Genomic DNA, 20437 nt, shown 5'->3' on the forward strand with positions numbered 1-20437 from the left:
CAGTTCCCATCACCGGAGTGGGACACTGTAACTCCTGAGGCCAAAGATCTAATTAACAAGATGCTAACCATCAACCCCAGTAAACGCATCACTGCTGCAGAGGCCCTAAAACACCCCTGGATCTGCGTATGTGGCAAACACACTCCCAGATGTTGGAATATTTGCACAAACACACACACACACAGATGCACACAGAAATTAAAAAAAAAAGCATGAACACACACAAAAGGTGACAGTTGCACTGCCCACAAAATCGCAGCCATACATTCTTCTCACCCATTGTTTCCATTCCTTCAAATCCTCTCATCTTCTCCCTGCAGCAACGGTCCACTGTCGCTTCCATGATGCACAGGCAGGAGACTGTGGAATGCCTGAAGAAATTCAATGCCAGGAGGAAACTCAAGGTGAGACTTCTGGCAGTCCTTCATGCTTCTGTTTATATAGAACAATCCATCCAGCCATTTTTTCCTCTCCTTTTCTGTTTTCCTTGCTCAAGACTTCTCACTATAACTTAAAATGATTGCTTGTTCTGTAAAGCCTTCGAGTTGTCCTTTTGCTATGCTGCTCTTTCTTGCTACAACCTTTTAATCAATCTTTCTTTCTTTCTCTTCCTTCCTTTCGCCCATCATCATTTCCTTCTTCTTTCCTTCTTTTCTGTCAATGCAGGGAGCAATATTGACCACTTTGCTAGTCACAAGAAACTTCTCAGGTATGTCTTTCTCAGCATGGTGTCCAAAACCTGGTTTTCCCAAACATATTATGTTAAAAATTACAAGCATTTGTCCTAAAAAACAAAAAAAGAAGAAGGAAAAAACAAAACTGGAAGCTAAAAAGGCGTTACAGCTGTTAAAGAGATCTTTAAAAAAGTGGGAATTTATGAACTTATCCATCAGTGTAATACCTGCAGTAGAGGATGCGGACATGAGTACTGGCAAATTAAAACTATTATGGATGAGATTAACAAATTACTGAGGTGATATAAAGCTATTATACTGCTTTTTTTTAATAAGCTAGTAAAGTTTGATTAAAAACAGTAATGAGCAGAACCTGCCTCAACTTTAAAACTTTAAGGGTTTAAAGGGTTAGATTCAATCTAAGGCATTAAAACACCAAATTCACACATTAGTATATATTAACCAGTGAAGACAGTGGTAGACCAACGAATCAAGAGGTAGATACATAGAGTATAAATGGTTGTAACCAGCCTTGTCTACAGCAGGATATTGGTGATGGTATCGGAAGTACTAGGGGAATAAACTATGAATGTTGTAGGTAGTACACTGACTATGGATAACTATTTCAAGCCCACTTAAACTAACCTGAATTATTAAACCTTAATAACTGATAATAATTTGGTTAAGTACTCTCTGAAAAGTGAATCTTCTGCTGCTTACACCATAAAAAGGTAAAATATGGAGAAACTCTAAGTTTTAAAATGAAATAAAATTGAATTTTAGAAGACTTTAAAAAAAGAAACTAGGCATAAGAATGCCATTGCTAAACACGAGTCATTTATATTTTTCAAGCTGTTTTTCTACCATTCTCTCTCTATTTTGACGCCAAACTTTTTTTTAAATATACATTTCTTTTGACCTATCTCATATTCTTCATGCTCTTATTAGACTACTTTTGCTTTTCATTCTACAGTGAAATGCATTTGTTCATTTGTGTCTCTTTTTATTTATCAGTTTCTTCCTTTTTCAATTTTCTTTCCTTTTTTGTTTGAATTGTGGTAACCATTTGAGGTAAGGATTTTTGGAATGACAGTGAAATGTATGAGGTTGAGCCCAACCAATAAGCACTGGCATTTAGGTCTTATTTTTCATTTAGAGTCATGTTTCCAAAAATGTTGGGACACTGTGTAAAATGCAAATAACATTTTTTTATATATATAACTGACAGTAGTGTAAAGATGTATAAAATGTTAAAGGTGAAAAATGTTGTGTTTTAGAGAAACGCATCCAGATCACATTGTTTTCAGGAAAGTTCTTGCTTATTTCAGAAAGACAGCATCTATTACAACACCTTCCACTTGCTTAGCTGAGCTGCCTGCACTCCTGACATGTTATCCACTGAAAACCTCTGGCATATAATCACATAAGAATTCAACACAAGAAGCCAGAAACTGATGAGAAGCTGAACTCATACATTAAGCAACAAATAGGAAAACATTTCACCTTCAAAGCTACATAACGTCTCACTCCTCCTCAGTTCCCAACTGACATCAAATTCCAAATAAGCATATGCTTGTAATAAATGAAAAGCAATTTAAAAAAAATTGTCAAATTGCCTTGGTATTATTTTCAGTTACATGTGTAGTCTAAATGATTTGTTGATAATTTAATTCTGGTTGTATTTTCTGTTTATACTGTGCCCCTACATTTTTGGAAATAGTGTGGAATAGCCAATCGCGCATGCATGAAAGTATGACATTTGGCATTTTAAAGTGTACTACAGAATCTCATCCTTGCATAAGTGCTAATTTACAATCTCAGAGAAATTTAGAGAAAGATGCAGCCTGGATTATTGTAATGCAGTTTAGTGTTAAGTTTCTATGTAACATCGGAAAATAAAGTTAAGGAATAGTGGTGGGAGCATATGCGTAGGTGCAAATATACAAGTGCATGGGTATGTGGGCAAATGTCGACTTAGGAATGTTGTGTGTGAGCCTGTTGGAGATAGTTGGTTAGATTAACCTTTTCATCACCTGCTATATATACACCCAATTAACCACCCACCCTTCAGCCCTGACATGTGAGTAAGTATGTAGTAGGATAACAGCCTTGCAGAAGTTATGTTATTTGGAGCTTCAGTTGGATTGCATTATGGATCTTGCAGTTGGATCTTGCACCTGGAGTTTGGAGATAAGCACAAATTGATATGCTTGCTGCATGTTTGTGTAGCCTCTGGCACAGGACTCTCTTGAACCTCATACTGAAATGTTGTCTCTGTCTTTCCTTCTACAGCAGCTAAGACTTTGCTCAACAAGAAGCCAGATGGCGTTAAGGTGAGCTGCTTTGCACAATGAAGAAAATGCTTTGTTTCTTGCATTATTTTTGTTGGAATGTTTAGTGTCTGAGAAGCCATATTGATTATTATTACTACTGTTATTATGCATTTTGCACTTAACAACATTATCATTCAGGGACAGTCACTCAAAGATGTGGGAAATGGGTATTATTTTCTTAGCTTTCCTAGTTTTCTTAGCTTGTTCGTAGCTTATGTTTCTGGTCTCATCATCCTCTTTTTAAATTATTGATCTTTTTAGTTTTTGTATTTATTGAATTTACCTAAACTCATGTTTTCCATAGTCATTTATAGTGTTTCTTTAGAGTAACATGATGCTCTAGCATACGTGGTTTATCAGTGTGCTTGGTATCAGAGCACATTAGGTCAAAGGTCAATAACAGTCTCCCTTGTTGTATCATGTGATCTAAGGCCGTATGTCTTGGACACAAAAAGCACAAAAAGGAGCACAGCTGTCAACTGATCACCACCTAGGAGTGAGCCAGATCAGATGGTGAGGAAGGTTCTCAGACAGACCTGGAAAAACCCAAACGACTAGTGAGGGTGAACTGGGAACATCTGGTTGAAAGCCCCTGTGTGTAGTGCGTTTAAATCTGGAAGGATTCCTCTTGCTTCCCAGAGAGTCTGGAGACACAGAGTCCGAATGAGCCTTGTTAAAGATTGGAGGCGGAGTGTAAGACAGCAGGAGGCGGGGTTTCCATTTTCAAAATGAGGCACCGGAAATTGTTCTCCAGTTATTGGGGTATCACACTGCCCAGTCTCCTGGAGAAAGTCTATAACAGGGTGCTGAACAGGAGGCTCCGGCTGATTGCTGATTCCATTCTTCACCTTTGCAAAACTTTCAAGAAGGATCATGGGAGTTTGACCATCTTGCGTACATGGGATATTTTGGAATGTATATGTACATTGTGGAAACTTTGAAAAGGTTTACAACCAGGCCATCTGGTATTTGTATGAACAAAGGATGCGCTGTCCCCGCATTCTTCACATAAAGTCAAGAATGATCTCAGCTTTTGTTGGGCTCTAGGGTTGCCCCCTGGCTCCAGTCCTGTTTTTGATTTTCACGAATAGGATTTCAAGGCACACAATCACAAGCATTTGCTCTGGGAATCTCTAATCTAATCTGTTTGCTCTGTTGGCTTCATCAGAGTGTGACCTTTAGGACACATTAGAGTTTGTTTGTTTTTTTTTTCCAGCTGCCTCTGATGTCTCACATGTCATTATGTTAAATCCTTTTTTTTATCATCTCCATAATTTAGTTTTGCATGGTAACATATAATAGGAACTGAAATTAGAGCTTTCAAACAGAAGAGTTGGGATGATCACTTTGGTCTGTAGCCGATGTGAGAGAGTGTGTGTGTCTGAGAAGTGTGTATGTGTCATGTCCCTCCCCCCTACACTGCCCCCCTGCAGGTCAACAACAAAGCCAACACAGTGACCAGTCCTAAAGACACTGGCCCTGCCCCTGCACTGGTATACACACACATTCTCATCTACACTCACAGCTTCTTTCACAAAACTTCTATATGTACCTGCCTCACATCCTGTGGAGGAGGTTCAGGTTCACCCTTTCCACATTGTAAGATCATATTCTTTTTGATCTCAACCTTTGATAAGAAGATTTCAACTTTTAAAAAAGACATGTAAGGATATTGTAGTAACGTGGGGTGAAATACATGTCTAGCACCAATAATAGACTATCCCTGAATGAAATAGTGCATATAGACCTTTGTAACTGTGCAGCATGTCCCAGCTCCAGATTTTTTCATCAAGCTATCTATGAAAGATATTTATAATTCAGATTGATGTATTTATGAATTCATTCATCTGAATTAGCAGTGCATGCATGGGATATATACCGCTTGGCCAGTTTGGATTTGCTGAATTTATGCACCGTTAATGTTGGGTTAAAGCAAGTTAAGTCTTTATATACACACGCACACACACACACGTTTGGATTAAGCTCTAATGAACATGAAGTTCTGTGGTTAGGGTAACCTCTACCTCAACCCCCCCACTTCTTGTGTTCTTGTATTTCTTAAGAAACTCTTCTTCTTTTCTTGCTCTTTTCATTTGTACCATGCATGAAGTCCTTTCATGTCATTGTACTGTACATCTGTTAGATATGCAATTAAAAGTAAAATTGCTGACAGTAATCCACATGTGCATTTTGTAGGATTTGTTACTGGCATAGTTGGTCTGTGCATGACTGTAAGGATTGTGAGGATAGTTGTTCTTTGGGCATGGTGTCTGCTGTCTACGTCAGGCCACATGACTGCCACTATGCATGATGTCAAAGACTTTCTGTCCTCCCATTTGCTGTCAAGTTGATTACGCATGAACACATGCACATGACATCTGTCTTTCCTCTCTTTCTCACTCCATCATCACACACACACGCCCACCCCCAACACACAAACACACATACACACTCACACAAGGCCGCTGATGTTATAATCTTATGTAATCTGGGTGAGTGATTAGAAAGACTGAGCTGGTCACCAGGATCAATTCTACAAAAACCCAGACATGTGATTACCAAGTGAGGGCACTGGCTAGGGCTGCTGAGAGAAAATCAGATGCAAAAAAGACCACACAATACAGAAAGAGTGGAAAGAATGAGAAATACAATAAACAAGAAATTGACGCACACATTTGAATTTGGTCTCAGATACATTGTGATGAATAGATTTACAGATAGACAAAGTTAAAGATTGTAATGAGTAATTGATGTAAGTGGTTGGCCATCTTCTTGACCGTCAGTTTTAGAAAATACACAAAATACATTTTCTTCAGAGGTATCTGCCCAATCATAACTTTTCTTGCATTGTTGAAGTATTTGCTCCCACAAGTGCCTATTATATGTTTTTCTTAGGAACCACAGACAACTGTGATACACAACCCTGTGGATGGAAACAAGGTATAACATAAACAAAGTTCACTTTCACTGATGGCTACATTTAATATTAAGTCTGTTTGCTCCTGTACTATAGACTTTCTTAGTAAGAGCTAACAGGAATGTTTTCCAATTTACCAACAAGAATAAAGCAAATTTGCTCATAAATCAGAGTTTATGAGACCATTTAGCTTTTAAAACTCTCCATTTAAGACTTAATTGTATTACAAATGCATGTTGCATGATATCATTAAAGAAGCATGTATTATGTGTCCATAATCTTTTTGTCATTTTTGTCAGGAGTCAATTGAGAGTGCCAACACCACCATTGAAGATGAAGATGTGAAAGGTAGTAAAAACTGTATGGTTTACAGACTTGCAGATCTCTGCTACACTGGTAATGTTAGTCAGTCCTCATGATTTCCAGTCAGACTGGTCACTCCCATCTGTGTTTTTCTACATCCTGCTTTGTTACGCAGTTAACAGCAGGTTAACTACTCCTGCTCCCATTTAGCTTTTAACTCTTGCAAAATGGAAATTGTTCTGTTCTTTCGTTGTCTTCTCCTCCAACTGCATCCATGTACTCCTAGGTTAATACAAAAATGGGAACACATGCTGCTTTTGTGCCCACCATTTTATGTTTTTATTATTAAATGTTTCCACTCAGCATTTTTTTTTACTCTCCTTTTATGTGTTTTTGTTGAGAAAATCTTTTTTTCGCTATGTCTCTCACCATACATGATTATCTTTGTTACGTCTTCTGCCCTTTATACACACTGGACACCCAATCATTCAATCATTCAATCATCCCATCTCAGCCCTTCGTCTGGGCAGCTTAGTGAGTGGTATCTTGAGTTCTAAGAGCCGTTCCTCACAGATGTCTGACTCAAGACAGACTCCCAACTCCTCAATTCAGAGTAAGTCCTCCACAATGGGGAAGATGCCCTATTTTGCTTACCCAGTCATCCCTGTGAGGTAGTGTTCCTTATATATAAAGTGTCTCAAATGCCATGCTCGTGATGTTCAGATCATATCCTTTTCTTAGACCACTGGGTGTTTGCAGTAGTCTGTGATTTAAGAAAGTTACTCCTCAGTGACTATCCCTTCTTCAATAAAATGAAACCTCTGTTTATGACCCTATTTGCTCCTTTCGTCTGAAGGTGAAGGACTTCTTACAGTTTTTAAAAAAAAATATTATTTAACATGTCTGTTGTTTCACAAATTGAGTAATTTTTTCAATATCCCCCAGCCTGCACCAATAACAATAAAGGTAACTGTCAATATTACTTAGTTTAAATCGCTTTTACAGCAAATACTTGCATCTGACATTGGTTTGTCTTGATTCATTTGAGCTTTGTTGGGTGAAATATATTGTCATCCTGCATTTTTCCTGCCTGATATCACTATTAGTCATGGGAGGCTTTCTTCCAGCTTTTTTTTTTTTGGACTCAGACATGAATGATCAAAAATGTTGTGAAATCCTTTCTTGAGCGCCTTCCATTTCTAATAACCTTAAAATCCTGCAAATCCGTAGAGTAGAACTCATCTGAAGCTGATTTGTAGCTGCACTCTGAACATTTGCCTGAAATATAGTAACAACACATTTATTATGCCAGTTTAGCTGATGATTTTCTGTGATCTTGTGTTTTAGCTCGAAAACAAGAAATCATCAAAGTTACTGAGCAGTTAATTGAATCTATCAACAATGGAGACTTTGAGGCCTACGCGTAAGTTCCCTTCTGTTCACGTTTTCCCAGTAACATAACTATAATGTGTATATAATGTGGCCTAATAAACACAGACTCTCTTCCCGCATTTAAGTCACAGCTCAAAACACATCTGTTCAAACTGGCTTATTCGCTTTAGTGCTGATTTTATCTGTTGTCAAGTTCTGCTTTGCAATTTTAACTTATTGTATGTATTCTATGACTATTGCTTCTTTTATTAATTCTGTTCTTTTGTAAGGTGACCTTGGGTTTTTGAAAGGCGCCCTCAAATAATATATATATATATATATATATATATTTATATATTTATTAGGGGTGCAACCATACACAAAATTCACGGTTCGGTTCGATACTTTGGTGTCACGGTTCGATATTTTTTCGATACAAAAAAAATGTTCATGCCTTTTTAATTTGTCATTTATTAAATTTTCACGGCACATTCCGCACCACATCTCTGTGCGTTCATCATTTGTTTGAAGCCAGCTCACCTCCTGCAACTACTTTTCCGAGAATACGCGCTTCTTTTGTGGTTCGGACTCCTTCTGACATTTCTTTGGAGGTGGAGGAACACCAAAGTAATTGCTTAAAGGAGCTTCTTCGACATCTTTAAAATAGTTCTAAACAAATGTCTGTCCTCCTCCTGAAAATCGGATGTATGCAAACACGCTTTGCAACTTCTTATCTTGTGCCTGTTTTTTATTTTGACAGCGAATGCACACCTGCGGACCACTTATGTGCAGCCCTGGTTATATAGCTCGTCATATTGCAGCCACAGAAATTATTTTGTCCATGAAACCATAAAGCTGCACTTTCTTTTTGCCTTATAGTCTGATTTGTCATAACTTTTCCGTTTTGTGGTAAGCTTTTCTTTGGCTCTCACTTCTTCACCCTGACCTGTCTTATTTGGCTCAGCAGAACTAAAATATTGTGGCGAGCTCAGACAAGGAGGAGACGGAGGTATCGTTTGGTCTTGCTTCCCGTGAGCTAGCCAGGGAGCACAGCCGTTTATTGACATCTGCAGAAGAACACTGCCGCTAGCTAACTGCTCAGCGCGGCAACAGCACAGCAACAACAACAACACACAGGGCGCCCTCTGACCCCGGAAGGACACACTGTCGCAGCGAGAGGGCGTCACCCGTCACTATGGCAACATAAACAAAACATAACTGTACAAACAGAACCCCGAACAGCCCTGACCCACTACAATATATATCCTGCTCCTTTTACACACGCACTAACATAACGCTCAGCGATTCTCTGCGCGATCAACCTCTCACATGTTTAAGCTTGCTGCGGGAGATTTCACTTGTCATGTTTGCATAGTAAGCTAACGATTGATAAGACATGTCAGAGAAATTGGTGCGCAAATTGTCATCACTCACCAATCAGTGCTGTCGCTCTCTATACACAGTTTGCGCGATTGCAAAGTGAAAGCAAAAAACAAGCGCAAATTCAAACGCGATTTCAATATGTCACATATTGACAGTGGCTCACTGATGCCAATGACATAATTACCCAGCTACATTTCCGAAAGAATGCAAAAGCATTGACATATATTTTTCCTTCCTACGATAGGCCGACGGACAGGGCAGAGATAGATTTTGGTAGCCCGACTGGAAAAATCGCTAGCCCCAGGACGTCGGGCATTCGATTTTGCGAGCCCTGTATCTGATTGAGGAATCACTCATCTTTGGAAAAGAGAGTTTATTACAGAGAAATGTCTCTTTCCAAAATAAAAGCTATACTATACGCTTCTTCTGGGCTATATTCTCAGCAGCATATTAAACATATCAGGTCCCCATAAGGAGAATCATGTGCTAACGGCTGTCTAAATGACTCGGGTAAAGTTTGTAGCATGCGTGCTTGTTGTTTTTGTCTGCTTCCACTTGTCTTTGCACTAGGATGATGTCGGCGTAAATGTGCAGTCATATTTGTTGTGTTCCCACTAGTGCTGTCAGCGTAAATCTCGTTGAAATGACGTTAACGCCACAACACGGCAAATCTCCGTTAACGAGCTACCACGGATCGCCCTTGCATGGGGCTGGACGGCCAACACGTTAACGAGCTAACTGTGCTAACACACTAGCTCCCACCCATGTAATTGAGCATTGCCTGGCACATCCAACATACTGTTTTACTTTAGTCCATGACGCGCTTACCTTCAGGGTCATACGTCACATGAAAACCAAAATAGTTCCAAACGCCAGATCTGAATGAGGGTGGGGGAGGTTCAATTTGCCATGTTGCAAGGAGAGCTTAACTTCTGTCTGCTAGCTTGCCCTGCACTCAGTGAATCTGCGTTTGACTACTCCGCCTAGGCTGCACTGTCGAGCGCTGATCCACTGAGCGCTCAACACAGACAGCATCGTCAGAAGGAAAGTTGATAAAATAAATTAAAATTTTATTTTGTATTGTTCGATACATATGTGTACTGAACCGAAAGCACTGTATTGAACGGTTCAATATCGATACGAGTATCGTTGCACCCCTAATAAATAAATAAATATATATATATATATATATATATATATATATATATATATATATAATTTCATAGACTTATTTGCTTGTCTTCTTTGCTGATGCTACATTATGTTTCTGGTGGAACAGGAAAATTTGTGATCCTGGTTTGACTTCCTTTGAGCCTGAGGCCCTGGGCAACCTCGTGGAAGGACATGACTTCCATCGCTTTTATTTTGAAAATGGTAGGTTCAAGACGATTAATTCTAACTTTAGAAAAAAAGCTGCTCTAGCAGTATCTTGAGGACTCATATGGAGAATTGCCTGCAATTTCTGCATTTCAAAAGAAAATCGATAAACTACTAACAACCTGGGTAACATTTGACAAATTAAAATGGAATTAGAAAGAGAATTTGCAGAATTAAAAAGAGAATTTGAAGAGAACTTTTGCTTATGCAAAAGATATCTGCAACTAAAATCTACCAGCTTTTAGTGTAAGAGTTAGAAACAGCTGGCTGACCTCGAATCAGCATTTGATACTAGGAGTAATTAAGGATTATGTTTAAGTAACAGTACTGGAGTCTTTAACCTCCTAGGACCTGGTGTCCACATATGTGGACATCACATTTTGGGTTGTCTAGACCAAAATACAAAATTTTGCTCTACCAGGGCCTGATATCCACGTACGAGGCCATTCTACTGCCACTGTTCTATCAAAATTTAAAACGAATGTCCTCATATGTTGATCTCATTTTTCTCAGAAACAAAAGTCAGGTAAAAAAAATCTGGTAATTCTTTGTTTTTACATTCATCAGGTCCCAATCAGCCCAAATAGCAAAGAGAAATTAAAAATGCATACCATGAAAGAGTTCGGGTCTTAGGAGGTTAAACACAGAGAGTTAGTATAAATATGTTTGCTTACATTGGTATGACAAGATGAATGAACTAATGCACAAGTCGTTTATCTCAGTCACAGTCTGGAGAACTGTTGATTTTTCAGCAGGGGAGAACTTGCATGTTTACATTAAATGTTCTGATGAAAACATATGGTTGAAGAGACCAAACACAATCAATATACTACACTGGAGGAACAAAAAATTTCATTTTGTAGTTTGTTTTAATACAAAGTCGAACATTAAGACTGCTAACTAATTTTTTTGAATCTGCATTCTCCATCTGGTGGTTACTTTGCTGCTGGAACAGCTAAATTTCACCAATGAGGGACAATAAAGGATATTTCTATTCTAAATAACTGCAACTACTAATCTGAGCTGTCAATAGAAATCCCTCTTTAGGGAGCTGATAAAACAGAAACAAGCCAAATAAAAAAAGACCTTGAGGAAAACAAATGTATGACATATTAATCTTCTTTTCAACATTCACACTATCAAGTACATCTATGCATGTCAACACCAGTTCATAAATTTGTAAATAGTTGACTTAAGCTTGTCAAAATGATAAATGTGTGCACAGAGCTATGGAAACTTTTATTTGGAGGACATAATGCACAAAAAAGGGATAATATGATTAAGATACCTAAAATAACAAAGTCCAGTTCACAACCAAGGAGTTATTCGGATTGTTGAAAGACAATATTATAGGAACATTACTGGAGTTGGACTGGATTGTTTGTCCTATATCAATATTTAGTTCAGTTTGTTCATATTTGCTGCTAAACTACAAGGGCATTGACTAACCTTGGAGCAAAAAAAAAAAAATCACTCATGAATAATGACTGCTATAAATGGCAGAATGTCCTCAGTCTGGGTAAAAATAGTTCAGATAAACCAGATATGCCCCAGAAACCTCAATCACTTGGCAACCCCATGCTTGTCCACTATCCAGCATCAACATATGGAGACTTCACTTGCTCTGATTTCATATCAGTTAATACTCCAAAGAAGAATCAGCATTTTGTTTTTGATGCAACTGTATCTGCTGTATAATATTAACATAAAAAGGAGCAATTCTTAGCCAACTCTGTGTGGAAAGTGGGGAAATACTACCCATAACATTCACATATTGTGTGGCATCTTTCTCTGTTTCATTTGCAGCATTGTCCAAAGGGAATAAGCCAGTTCACACCATCCTATTGAACCCACATGTGCACCTTATTGGGGAAAATGCAGCATGCATTGCCTATATTCGGCTGACCCAATACATGGATGGCAGTGGCATGCCTCGCACCATGCAGTCTGAGGAGACCCGAGTTTGGCACCGCCGTGATGGAAAGTGGCAGAACATTCACTTTCATCGCTCTGGCTCGCCCAGCATCCCCCAGTAAGAGACAGTAAGAACTGCAAAGCTGAAAATGTGTTTTAGGAAAATAGATGTACCACCTGACTAATGTAATGCAGCTGTGGGCTCCGGGGTATGATCACTGTTGGCTGTTGCACCTAATCAATAGAGGGCACACTCTCTGTGCTTAACCAGCCGCATAGCTTATTTCAGTCAGTAATTATAATTATCTGTTTAAACACTTAAACATCTGTTTGACATTGAATTTATTTTTTAATTATCAAACATTATTCAGATGAAGTTGTAGGAAATGATATTACAGAATATAACCAACAACGATCGTGGAATTATGCTTAGAAAAATGATTCTGTTTATCTGCACCTATATTCTTCTACTCTTTTAAAAATTAAGGTATGAGGTTTCATATACATACTACCATTGTGTGGAATTCGAGCTCAACATATTCAACTTCAATTCATGTTTTGATCAAGCTGTAGTACATTGGTATAAAACTTGCCGTTGTCCAATGTAGTGGATGAGACAAAGAAACAGAAAAGGGGCAGTCAGAAAACCTTGAAGACTGTTTTACATATGCACTATTGCATATATAGTATTACAACAGAAACGGCGAGAATGGAATTATTAAGTAGAATATGAAAACGAAGCTGTCGTAGTACTTTAAGCAGGAAGCATTCTTTATATTTCTAGATGTTAAATGCTTACCTCTAGAGAAACATTCTTGCTTCTGCTTGGTGAAAAAAGGGAGGTAACCAGGATGAGCTGTTCGATGAAGTGTGCGTTCTTTTGTGATTCAGCGACATCCTTTTATTGTTAGAGCAAAAATAATTATACCAGGCTTGGCATTGTCGCTCTTGAATTTCCCCGAAGTTTCCTTACTCCTACTAAGATAAAAAATAAGTACCAGCTATCACTTCACTATTGAGAAAGCAGGGAATTTCTGTATTACGGTATGATGTAATATTAATTTAACCACAACCCCCCTCTATGTCCTGGGCTTCCTACTCTATCACTTTATCAAAGCTTCAAAGCCAATATTTGGTGTGACCACCTTTATTCTCCAACACAATCTGAACTGTCTTAGCTAGCTTTCTTCTAATATCTTTAAGTGGTCTTCAGGAACTGTTTTTCCACAAGGCTCTCAGTAACAAAGTGCCTAAAGATACAAAAGTTAGTTCTTTGTTCATTTCTCTGTTATATGTAGACAAACACTGGTTAGTTAATTCTGTCAGCAAGGTACCTTTTTATGAATGAACAATTCATAGTCTCATTTGTGTGGCCTAATAAGTAAACACAAATCAAAATAAACCACAGCAACAACAACAACAAATCATCTTCTGAAAGTGGCCAGGTCGAATAACTGTGCAAAGAAAACAACTGAAAAAACTTCAGAAAGCCAGGAGAATTATTGCTAAAGACCAATTTGGAAAGAAAGAAAATCTGGCTCCATGGAAGCAAAATATTATAAATGCATGGTGGCTCTATATGTTTGGACGGTATTGTAGCTAGATTATGTAAACCAGTGCTACGAGCACCGGTAGCTAAAAAGTTTCTGAATGATTTTTGATGATTTTTTTCTTTCTTTCTATCTGGGAAGATTAGAATAGTTTATAAATCCATAAATCCATAAAGCCTGTTTCAGTTTAACCGTTGTTTTTAATTAATTGCATGCTCAAAAAAACGTTTTGTCTCACTACCATTTCTTCTTGTTGCATGTTGAAGCTCTACTTGGAACCTTGTTAAGATCCAACCATGCAAAATATGATTTTTTGCCATTTTCAAGTGTTCTTAAACTTTTGATCGGGGCTGTTTAATGCGCTGAAACTGTAGTTGTATAACATAAAATATCACCTTAAGCATTCCGTGCAGACTTTCTTTAAAAGTGAAAGAACTCCTGCTGATTTGTTTTGAATTGAGAGCCTGGGAAATGTTCACTTGGCATGGCATGATCATAATATCGTGTATAAACTGTTTGCTTTGCAAAGGTTAAGTATAAATATTGGCATTATATTTGAACACACCTGTGCAAGTGTCTTGTTGGCATTTCTGGGATATTACCAGTAAACAGTATCGCAGAGCTGTTTGCATGCCAGTACCATGCCAGTACTTTTCACTTTCACTGATGTGTGCTTTTTATTTCATGCCATTACATGGCTTAATATGTTTTCTCAAAAGAGCCTTTTTATGCTGTCTTGTCAGCAAAGATTCACATGGTTGCTCTCTGTCTTTTCAGTTAATGGAACATCAACATGTGGTCACATAAAAAAAAAGAAAAAGAAAAAAGAACCCTCATCAGCAAATCTAGTGGAGTTCATGACTGCTCTTTGACCCCTCCATAAGGATATGACATACCACAGGAAACAAGTATTACTACATTTTACTGTTATGGCATTTTATTAATGGACATCATTCGAAACCACCACTGGGTGGCTGCACACCGTATTTGGACATTATGAAACAAGCATATTGAGAAAAAAATCTTTTTTGTTTGTTTTTTTAAGATGTTTTGGTATGCATTTTAAATATAAAATAGAGATGTTTAAAGATCTACAACTGTAACCTCTCCCCAAAAAATAGTTATGTATTTTTATGTGTATTTATGTGTGTGCAATTCAAAAACATTTGGAAGATCAGAATGTTAAAAATTGAGCTTGCTTTAGTTCTGGTGATGTATATACATTGTGATTGTTGGTTTAAAAACACAAAACACAACAAAAACAAATACTGAAATTGCTATTCTTGCTATCAGAGGACTTAAGAGTTTACGTAAAATCCAGTTTATGAGCTACATTTATGTTTGCTATGAGCTAAGTCATACTGTTTAAATTGTCAGATTTCAATCTATAGTACTAATTTAAATGTAAAGAAAAGCAGAGCAGCTTACACTTGCGTTGAGATATGTTTGCCTTTATATAAGTGAAATAAGAAATAAGAGAATGTAGCATATATGTAATATATGAAAATCCAAGACTATTGTGTAGTGCATGGTGGGGGGAGGGGGGTGTTATCGTGCTAAGATCATATGAAACTATTATATCTTCTGTTTGATTTGTCAGTCACTGACTTGTTTGTTTGTATTTGTTAATGTTGTGCATCAGTCCTGTCCAAATGTTTCTAATGTCCTCCAGCATCATGGAACTGTTGTAAAAACAATAACATTGTTATTGTTACCATCCAAATATCGGAATCTCATATCTAAGAGGAGGAGAATAAACTCCGGGTTGCCGAAGCACCACTTACATTTTGTACAAAAAATAAGACGAAAACAAGCTCATTTTTCATAACGTTTGTACTTGTATTGTATAACTGTATGTAGGGTTTCTTTTGTCATTTTATTCTTGTCATATCAGTGTGTTATTTTGCCAATTGCATAGAGGTGGTGCAGATGATGAAGATGGCACAAAAGCACTAGAAGGTTTGCCTTCTGTCAAGTCAAGTGATACAAACTGGTGGTCGGACTAATAGGTCTGGAAGCACTGTAATGAAAAAGTTGCACCAAGGCAAGAGGATGGTATCAGAAAATTGAAGGAGAGAAAGTGCAATGGACTGTAATAAATGTTGGGATGTCTTCCTTGGCGATCAGTGCTTCTGCTAGCCAGTGGTCTTACCACTGCAGGACAATGGCAGTGTCTTTGTCATCCCTACTGTTTGCTCTTTTCGACTGATTTGTCTCTTCTTTTTTAAAAGGGAAAATATGATAAACATTTCTTTCGACAAAACGTATGATGTCAATGCAATGCACCACTCCTTATCTGGTGTGTAACTGTTGCCAGCATGGCAATGGATGGCTTAACATGTTTAAGAAATAAATAAATCAGCTAAAATATGTGATAATTGATGTGTTTTAATTTTATTTTGTGTTATTTTGGTATTGATTTTTCATGCATTTGTGTCCTGTGGTTTGGTCACTGTGTGATTAGATTGCTGTGCTTCAGAAATGCTAAGCCCAGACCAGGCTATATTGTTGTGCCTGATTATTTGGATATTTAAAGACTTATATTACATTTTCATGTTTAAACATACTCTGAAATACAACATGTACAACCTGGGCTCTGGGGAGGCCAATCCATGACTGATAGTGTGCATACGTATCTTTTTTCTACGCAGGTATGCTTTTACTGCATTAGCAGTGTGTTTGGGATGATTTTCCGGCTGAAAATGATGCTGTTATTAATCAGATGCTTTCCAGATGGTATTGCATGGTGGACCAAAATATGATTGTTCACAATTCCATCAATTTTGACAAGATCTCCAACAACACTGACTAAAATACAGCCCCAAACCATGACAGAGCCTCAGCTGTGTTTTATAGTATGACTGTAGACAATCACTGTTATGACGTCTTCTTTTGTCCTGATTCCTCAAATTTTTTAAGGATACATTGTACACGATGTCGAAATATGCCAAGTGTTGAGTTGATGGCGCTTTGGGAATCACCTTGTTGTTGCAAAATTACCATTTACTCCTCAAAGTGTTATCTTTGGCTATTTTTTGTATTCAACTAAAGAAATGGAAAAGAATTATGTGCTTTTGCTAGTAACAAACTGTCTAAAGATGCAGTTAAAAATATGTTCTTTGCTAATTTGCCTGTTTTGTGTAGATACAACACTGGTTGATCCTTGTAGTTAGATGCCTTTTTGTGCATGAATGATTGATTAAAAAAATATTCCCCTGAAAATGGTCAGGTGTGAGGACTGGACTGAAAATGTGTGAGAAAGCATTTAAATATTTAAGCTACCAGGTGAAACATGTGTTTATGATCAATAAAGTTGGATTCTACTTACCTTGGTAGTATGGAGGTAAAGTGTATTAAATAAGCAGTTCAACCTTAAATGACCTCCTTGGATGAAGATTTGTTAACCTTTCAACCCTCTTACCATCAACAAGTTCTTGAATTCACTAGCTTTGTCGGGCTATTGCACAAGGACAACTGCAGGGTGCTAAACCAAGGAAAGGATCTTTAGATCACATCTCCAGAAGAGTGCATTTCACACAGACCTGAACATGTGTCAATTAGGCAAATCAATTTCTTAACCCACTGTGATGAAAGCTGTCCTGTTTATAAACCATTTCTTCCCAAGTAGCTGATTTGACTCTTAGTACACATGGGTGCAGATTTATGGATCATTTGTAATACTTTTTAAAGACTGGAACTGTGTCTTTGAAAATGTGTAGTGTGAGGTAAAATTCATGCAACCCATTTATCTTGAGTTTAAATGGAAATCTGTTTCTTCTGGGTTACCCCTGATGCCCAGCAGGAGGCAGTACAAACTCTACTAAGTACATGTGCCTAACATATCTTTATTATAAAACTGATGGGACTGGATGTAGCAGGAATTAAAAAAGACAATTTTTAAGAAAATTTTTCCTTTGTCACAGTAGAAAAAGTGTAGTGTATTAGACATTTTCCCAACAAACAAAAGCTCCCCAGTTCAGTTCTGAGACATAAATCCTTTTGGAGTTAAGTCAGGAAGAAAATCCAGCATGATATTCATGGTCAAATATGCAGACAAGGCGCCCTCTTGCAAATAAAGAAGCAGAGTAAAGTAGTTTCTAGAAAAGCACAGATGGAATTAATAATTCTCAGTTCCAGTAAGCTCTGAACTTGGTTATGCAAGACCTCCCCTGAGACACAACCATCAACAATACACCCAAGCTACTATTTTGGCATGTCAAAATGGCCCATTTTACAGTTAAAAGATGTAATCAGATACAACACTGCACATTTGTAGATTTTTATTCTCAGCTATAGATACACTGCAGCCATTTTCTTTTCTGCATTCTTGACTTTTGATACAGTAATACATGCCTTTATAGATATTTATTTATATATGCATTGTATATGTATATAACGGGTCATCATCACAGAGAAGGGATGCTGAGTCTTCAAATTAAAAGCATATCTGTCACAGTGAATCTCCACTAATTTGCATTTTTTTCTCTAAATCACAAAATAAACAGTGAGAGTGAGAGTAAATACATTGCATGTTGTAAATACAAACAGTAGCGATGCTCCGAGCTGTGGATAATCATATATTTAAGCTCTCAACCTGCTTTGTTACAGCAATCCCTCCACAATGAGTATATCCCTGTGGCTGATATATTCTGTACCTTGTATTGCAGTGCACAGAAAGCATGGAGGTTTCCTCTTCTGAAATTCAGGAGTGCAAATGCTAATTGTGTAAAATAAACATTTCTTTTCTTTGCTGACAGAAACTGCTACACATCCTTTAACTACATACGCCGAATCATTCACTCACACACATAACACAAAACCGCCTTTATCTACTTCAACAATCGGATTCAAAAGATAAACTAACAAATCTTTACATAAATAAAACACTGAGTGTCATCATCTTACCGCAAATGTAATATTAGAAAACTGGGATTATTTCATTTCCCAGTGCCAAATCCTGAGGGGCTGAATTATTAAATTAAATAACTTCTCTACACGAAAATGAAAAAACAAACAAACGTCAGCAAACAAGTTAAAATCACCTACAGAAACTTTTGACCAGCGTTCAGTGTGGTATTTAACTCATCAAATGCACAGACAAAATCAAACCTAAAGCAAGTACAGTTACACCTGCACTCATCACATCCATACTTTAAAAGTGGAGGTCAACAATGATTAGTTGAAACATAATAATAAAGAATGAAAGACAGACACACACACACACACACACACACACACACACACACACACACACACACACACACACACACACAAGGTAAAGAAAAGCAGAAGGGCAATCCACACAACGACAAAGCAGTCAAAGCTAGGATCAAACTGACAGATGTTGATTAGTCATGCCTGTTAAGTTCACATGAGTGATTATTCATTCCTAGGCTACAGATGTCAGTAATGTTGAGATTAAATAGAATATATAATTCCCAAAGACAGAGTACACATAGTCAACACGAAACACAACAGCAGCAGTTAAATTCAGTGTCAGTACAGTCTGATTTTCTGTTTGTGATATCTTGACCATCTGAATCAAAAAAGCAGAGGCTAGTACAGTGAGTGAGAAGTTGTTTTTTTTCATAAAGGATTATCTGTGAAAGTTGTGAGAGGCAGTGCAATGTGAAATATCGTCTTTCAGTCCAAGCACCTACTCCAAGAGCAGTACCAGTGTTTTTAAGTAAAATGTACTTCGGAGGTTTGTGAGTTATTTGATGGGGATAGTGTCGCTCTGTTTTCTTTGAGTGTTCTGTTGCTCTACCACAGGATAAGACAAACCTATCAGACAACTTAAATCAGAAAGTAAAACAATCAGGAGATCAACAAAAGGCTTTCTTTGGTCACAAAAGGCAAAAAGATAAAAAAAATAAAATAAAGAAACTCAGAAGTACTTTGAAACCACACAGGGAAAAAACTCCAAATCAAGAACTAAAGATCATCTTCCAGGTCCTAAAGGGGAAGACTGTGGTAGCTTTGAGGTGTGTTTGTGCACACTAGGATTGCATGTGACTAATGCATAGGACTAGCAGGGATTTTAGCATGGGCACAACGAGGGAGTTGGGCAGAGTGTTACTCAATCATTTACTCTTCCTTCCTCCTCATCATTGTTCTTTTCTTCTTCGTAGTAGTAGCGGTGAAAGAGCTGGTGGAGATGCTGTTGGAGATCACGGGTTTTTGATCCTTTTCTGGGGTGGTCCACTTTCTCTTGAATGACCTGTTTGCGCTGCCCAGCTCCCTCAACCACTGTTCGTGTGAGAGTGCAACCTTTACGCAGATGGGCCCTGGACAGGTAGCAAGAGGCAGGGAGGGGAAATAGATAAAGAAAGATAAATATCTTTGAAAAAATTCACCTGTGGAAAATAAAGTAAAGGAAGAGCTATAGTTACAGATATGTTATAGGAGAAAAAAAAACCCCACACAGATTAGACCGTGTAAATCCAACATTACATTTTTGGATTTACACAGTTGAATTGAATTCAGGTTTACTTATAAAGTGCCAAATCCCAACAACGATCACCTCAGGACACTTGATACTGTAAAGTAAAGACCCTATAGTATTCTGGAGAAAACCCCAATAATCAAGTGACTCTATATCACCCACATGGGGGA

General features: G+C 37.7%; 2 protein-coding genes across 11 annotated transcripts in view; one reads left to right on the forward strand and one right to left on the reverse strand.

The window, feature by feature from the left end:
• camk2d2 (calcium/calmodulin-dependent protein kinase (CaM kinase) II delta 2) overlaps positions 1-16200 on the forward strand; it is a 45871-nt gene extending 29671 nt beyond the window's left edge. The window contains exons 10-21 of one of the 10 annotated variants that reach the window (XM_085459429.1): positions 4-126; positions 321-404; positions 667-709; positions 2967-3007; positions 4441-4500; positions 5903-5947; positions 6224-6272; positions 7173-7193; positions 7575-7650; positions 10261-10355; positions 12165-12400; positions 14600-16200. In XM_085459429.1, the coding sequence (XP_085315555.1) occupies positions 4-126; positions 321-404; positions 667-709; positions 2967-3007; positions 4441-4500; positions 5903-5947; positions 6224-6272; positions 7173-7193; positions 7575-7650; positions 10261-10355; positions 12165-12394 (867 nt within the window). In that variant the 3' untranslated portion in view covers positions 12395-12400; positions 14600-16200. The remainder of the gene's footprint in view (positions 1-3; positions 127-320; positions 405-666; positions 710-2966; positions 3008-4440; positions 4501-5902; positions 5948-6223; positions 6273-7172; positions 7194-7574; positions 7651-10260; positions 10356-12164; positions 12401-14599) is intronic. The other 9 variants (XM_085459427.1, XM_085459430.1, XM_085459432.1 and 6 more) reach the window with 9 other exon arrangements.
• A 1887-nt stretch (positions 16201-18087) lies between these two features.
• Positions 18088-20437, reverse strand: part of LOC146707859 (uncharacterized) — an 86542-nt gene continuing 84192 nt past the window's right edge. The window contains exon 48 of the mRNA XM_085459438.1: positions 18088-20109. Coding sequence (XP_085315564.1) covers positions 19902-20109 — 208 coding nt within the window. The 3' untranslated portion in view covers positions 18088-19901. The remainder of the gene's footprint in view (positions 20110-20437) is intronic.

The sequence above is a fragment of the Copadichromis virginalis genome, linkage group LG6 (assembly GCF_057382275.1).
Source record: "Copadichromis virginalis isolate Kocher_CV1m ecotype Utaka linkage group LG6, C_Virginalis_male_GT1.1, whole genome shotgun sequence".
NCBI lineage: Eukaryota > Metazoa > Chordata > Actinopteri > Cichliformes > Cichlidae > Copadichromis > Copadichromis virginalis.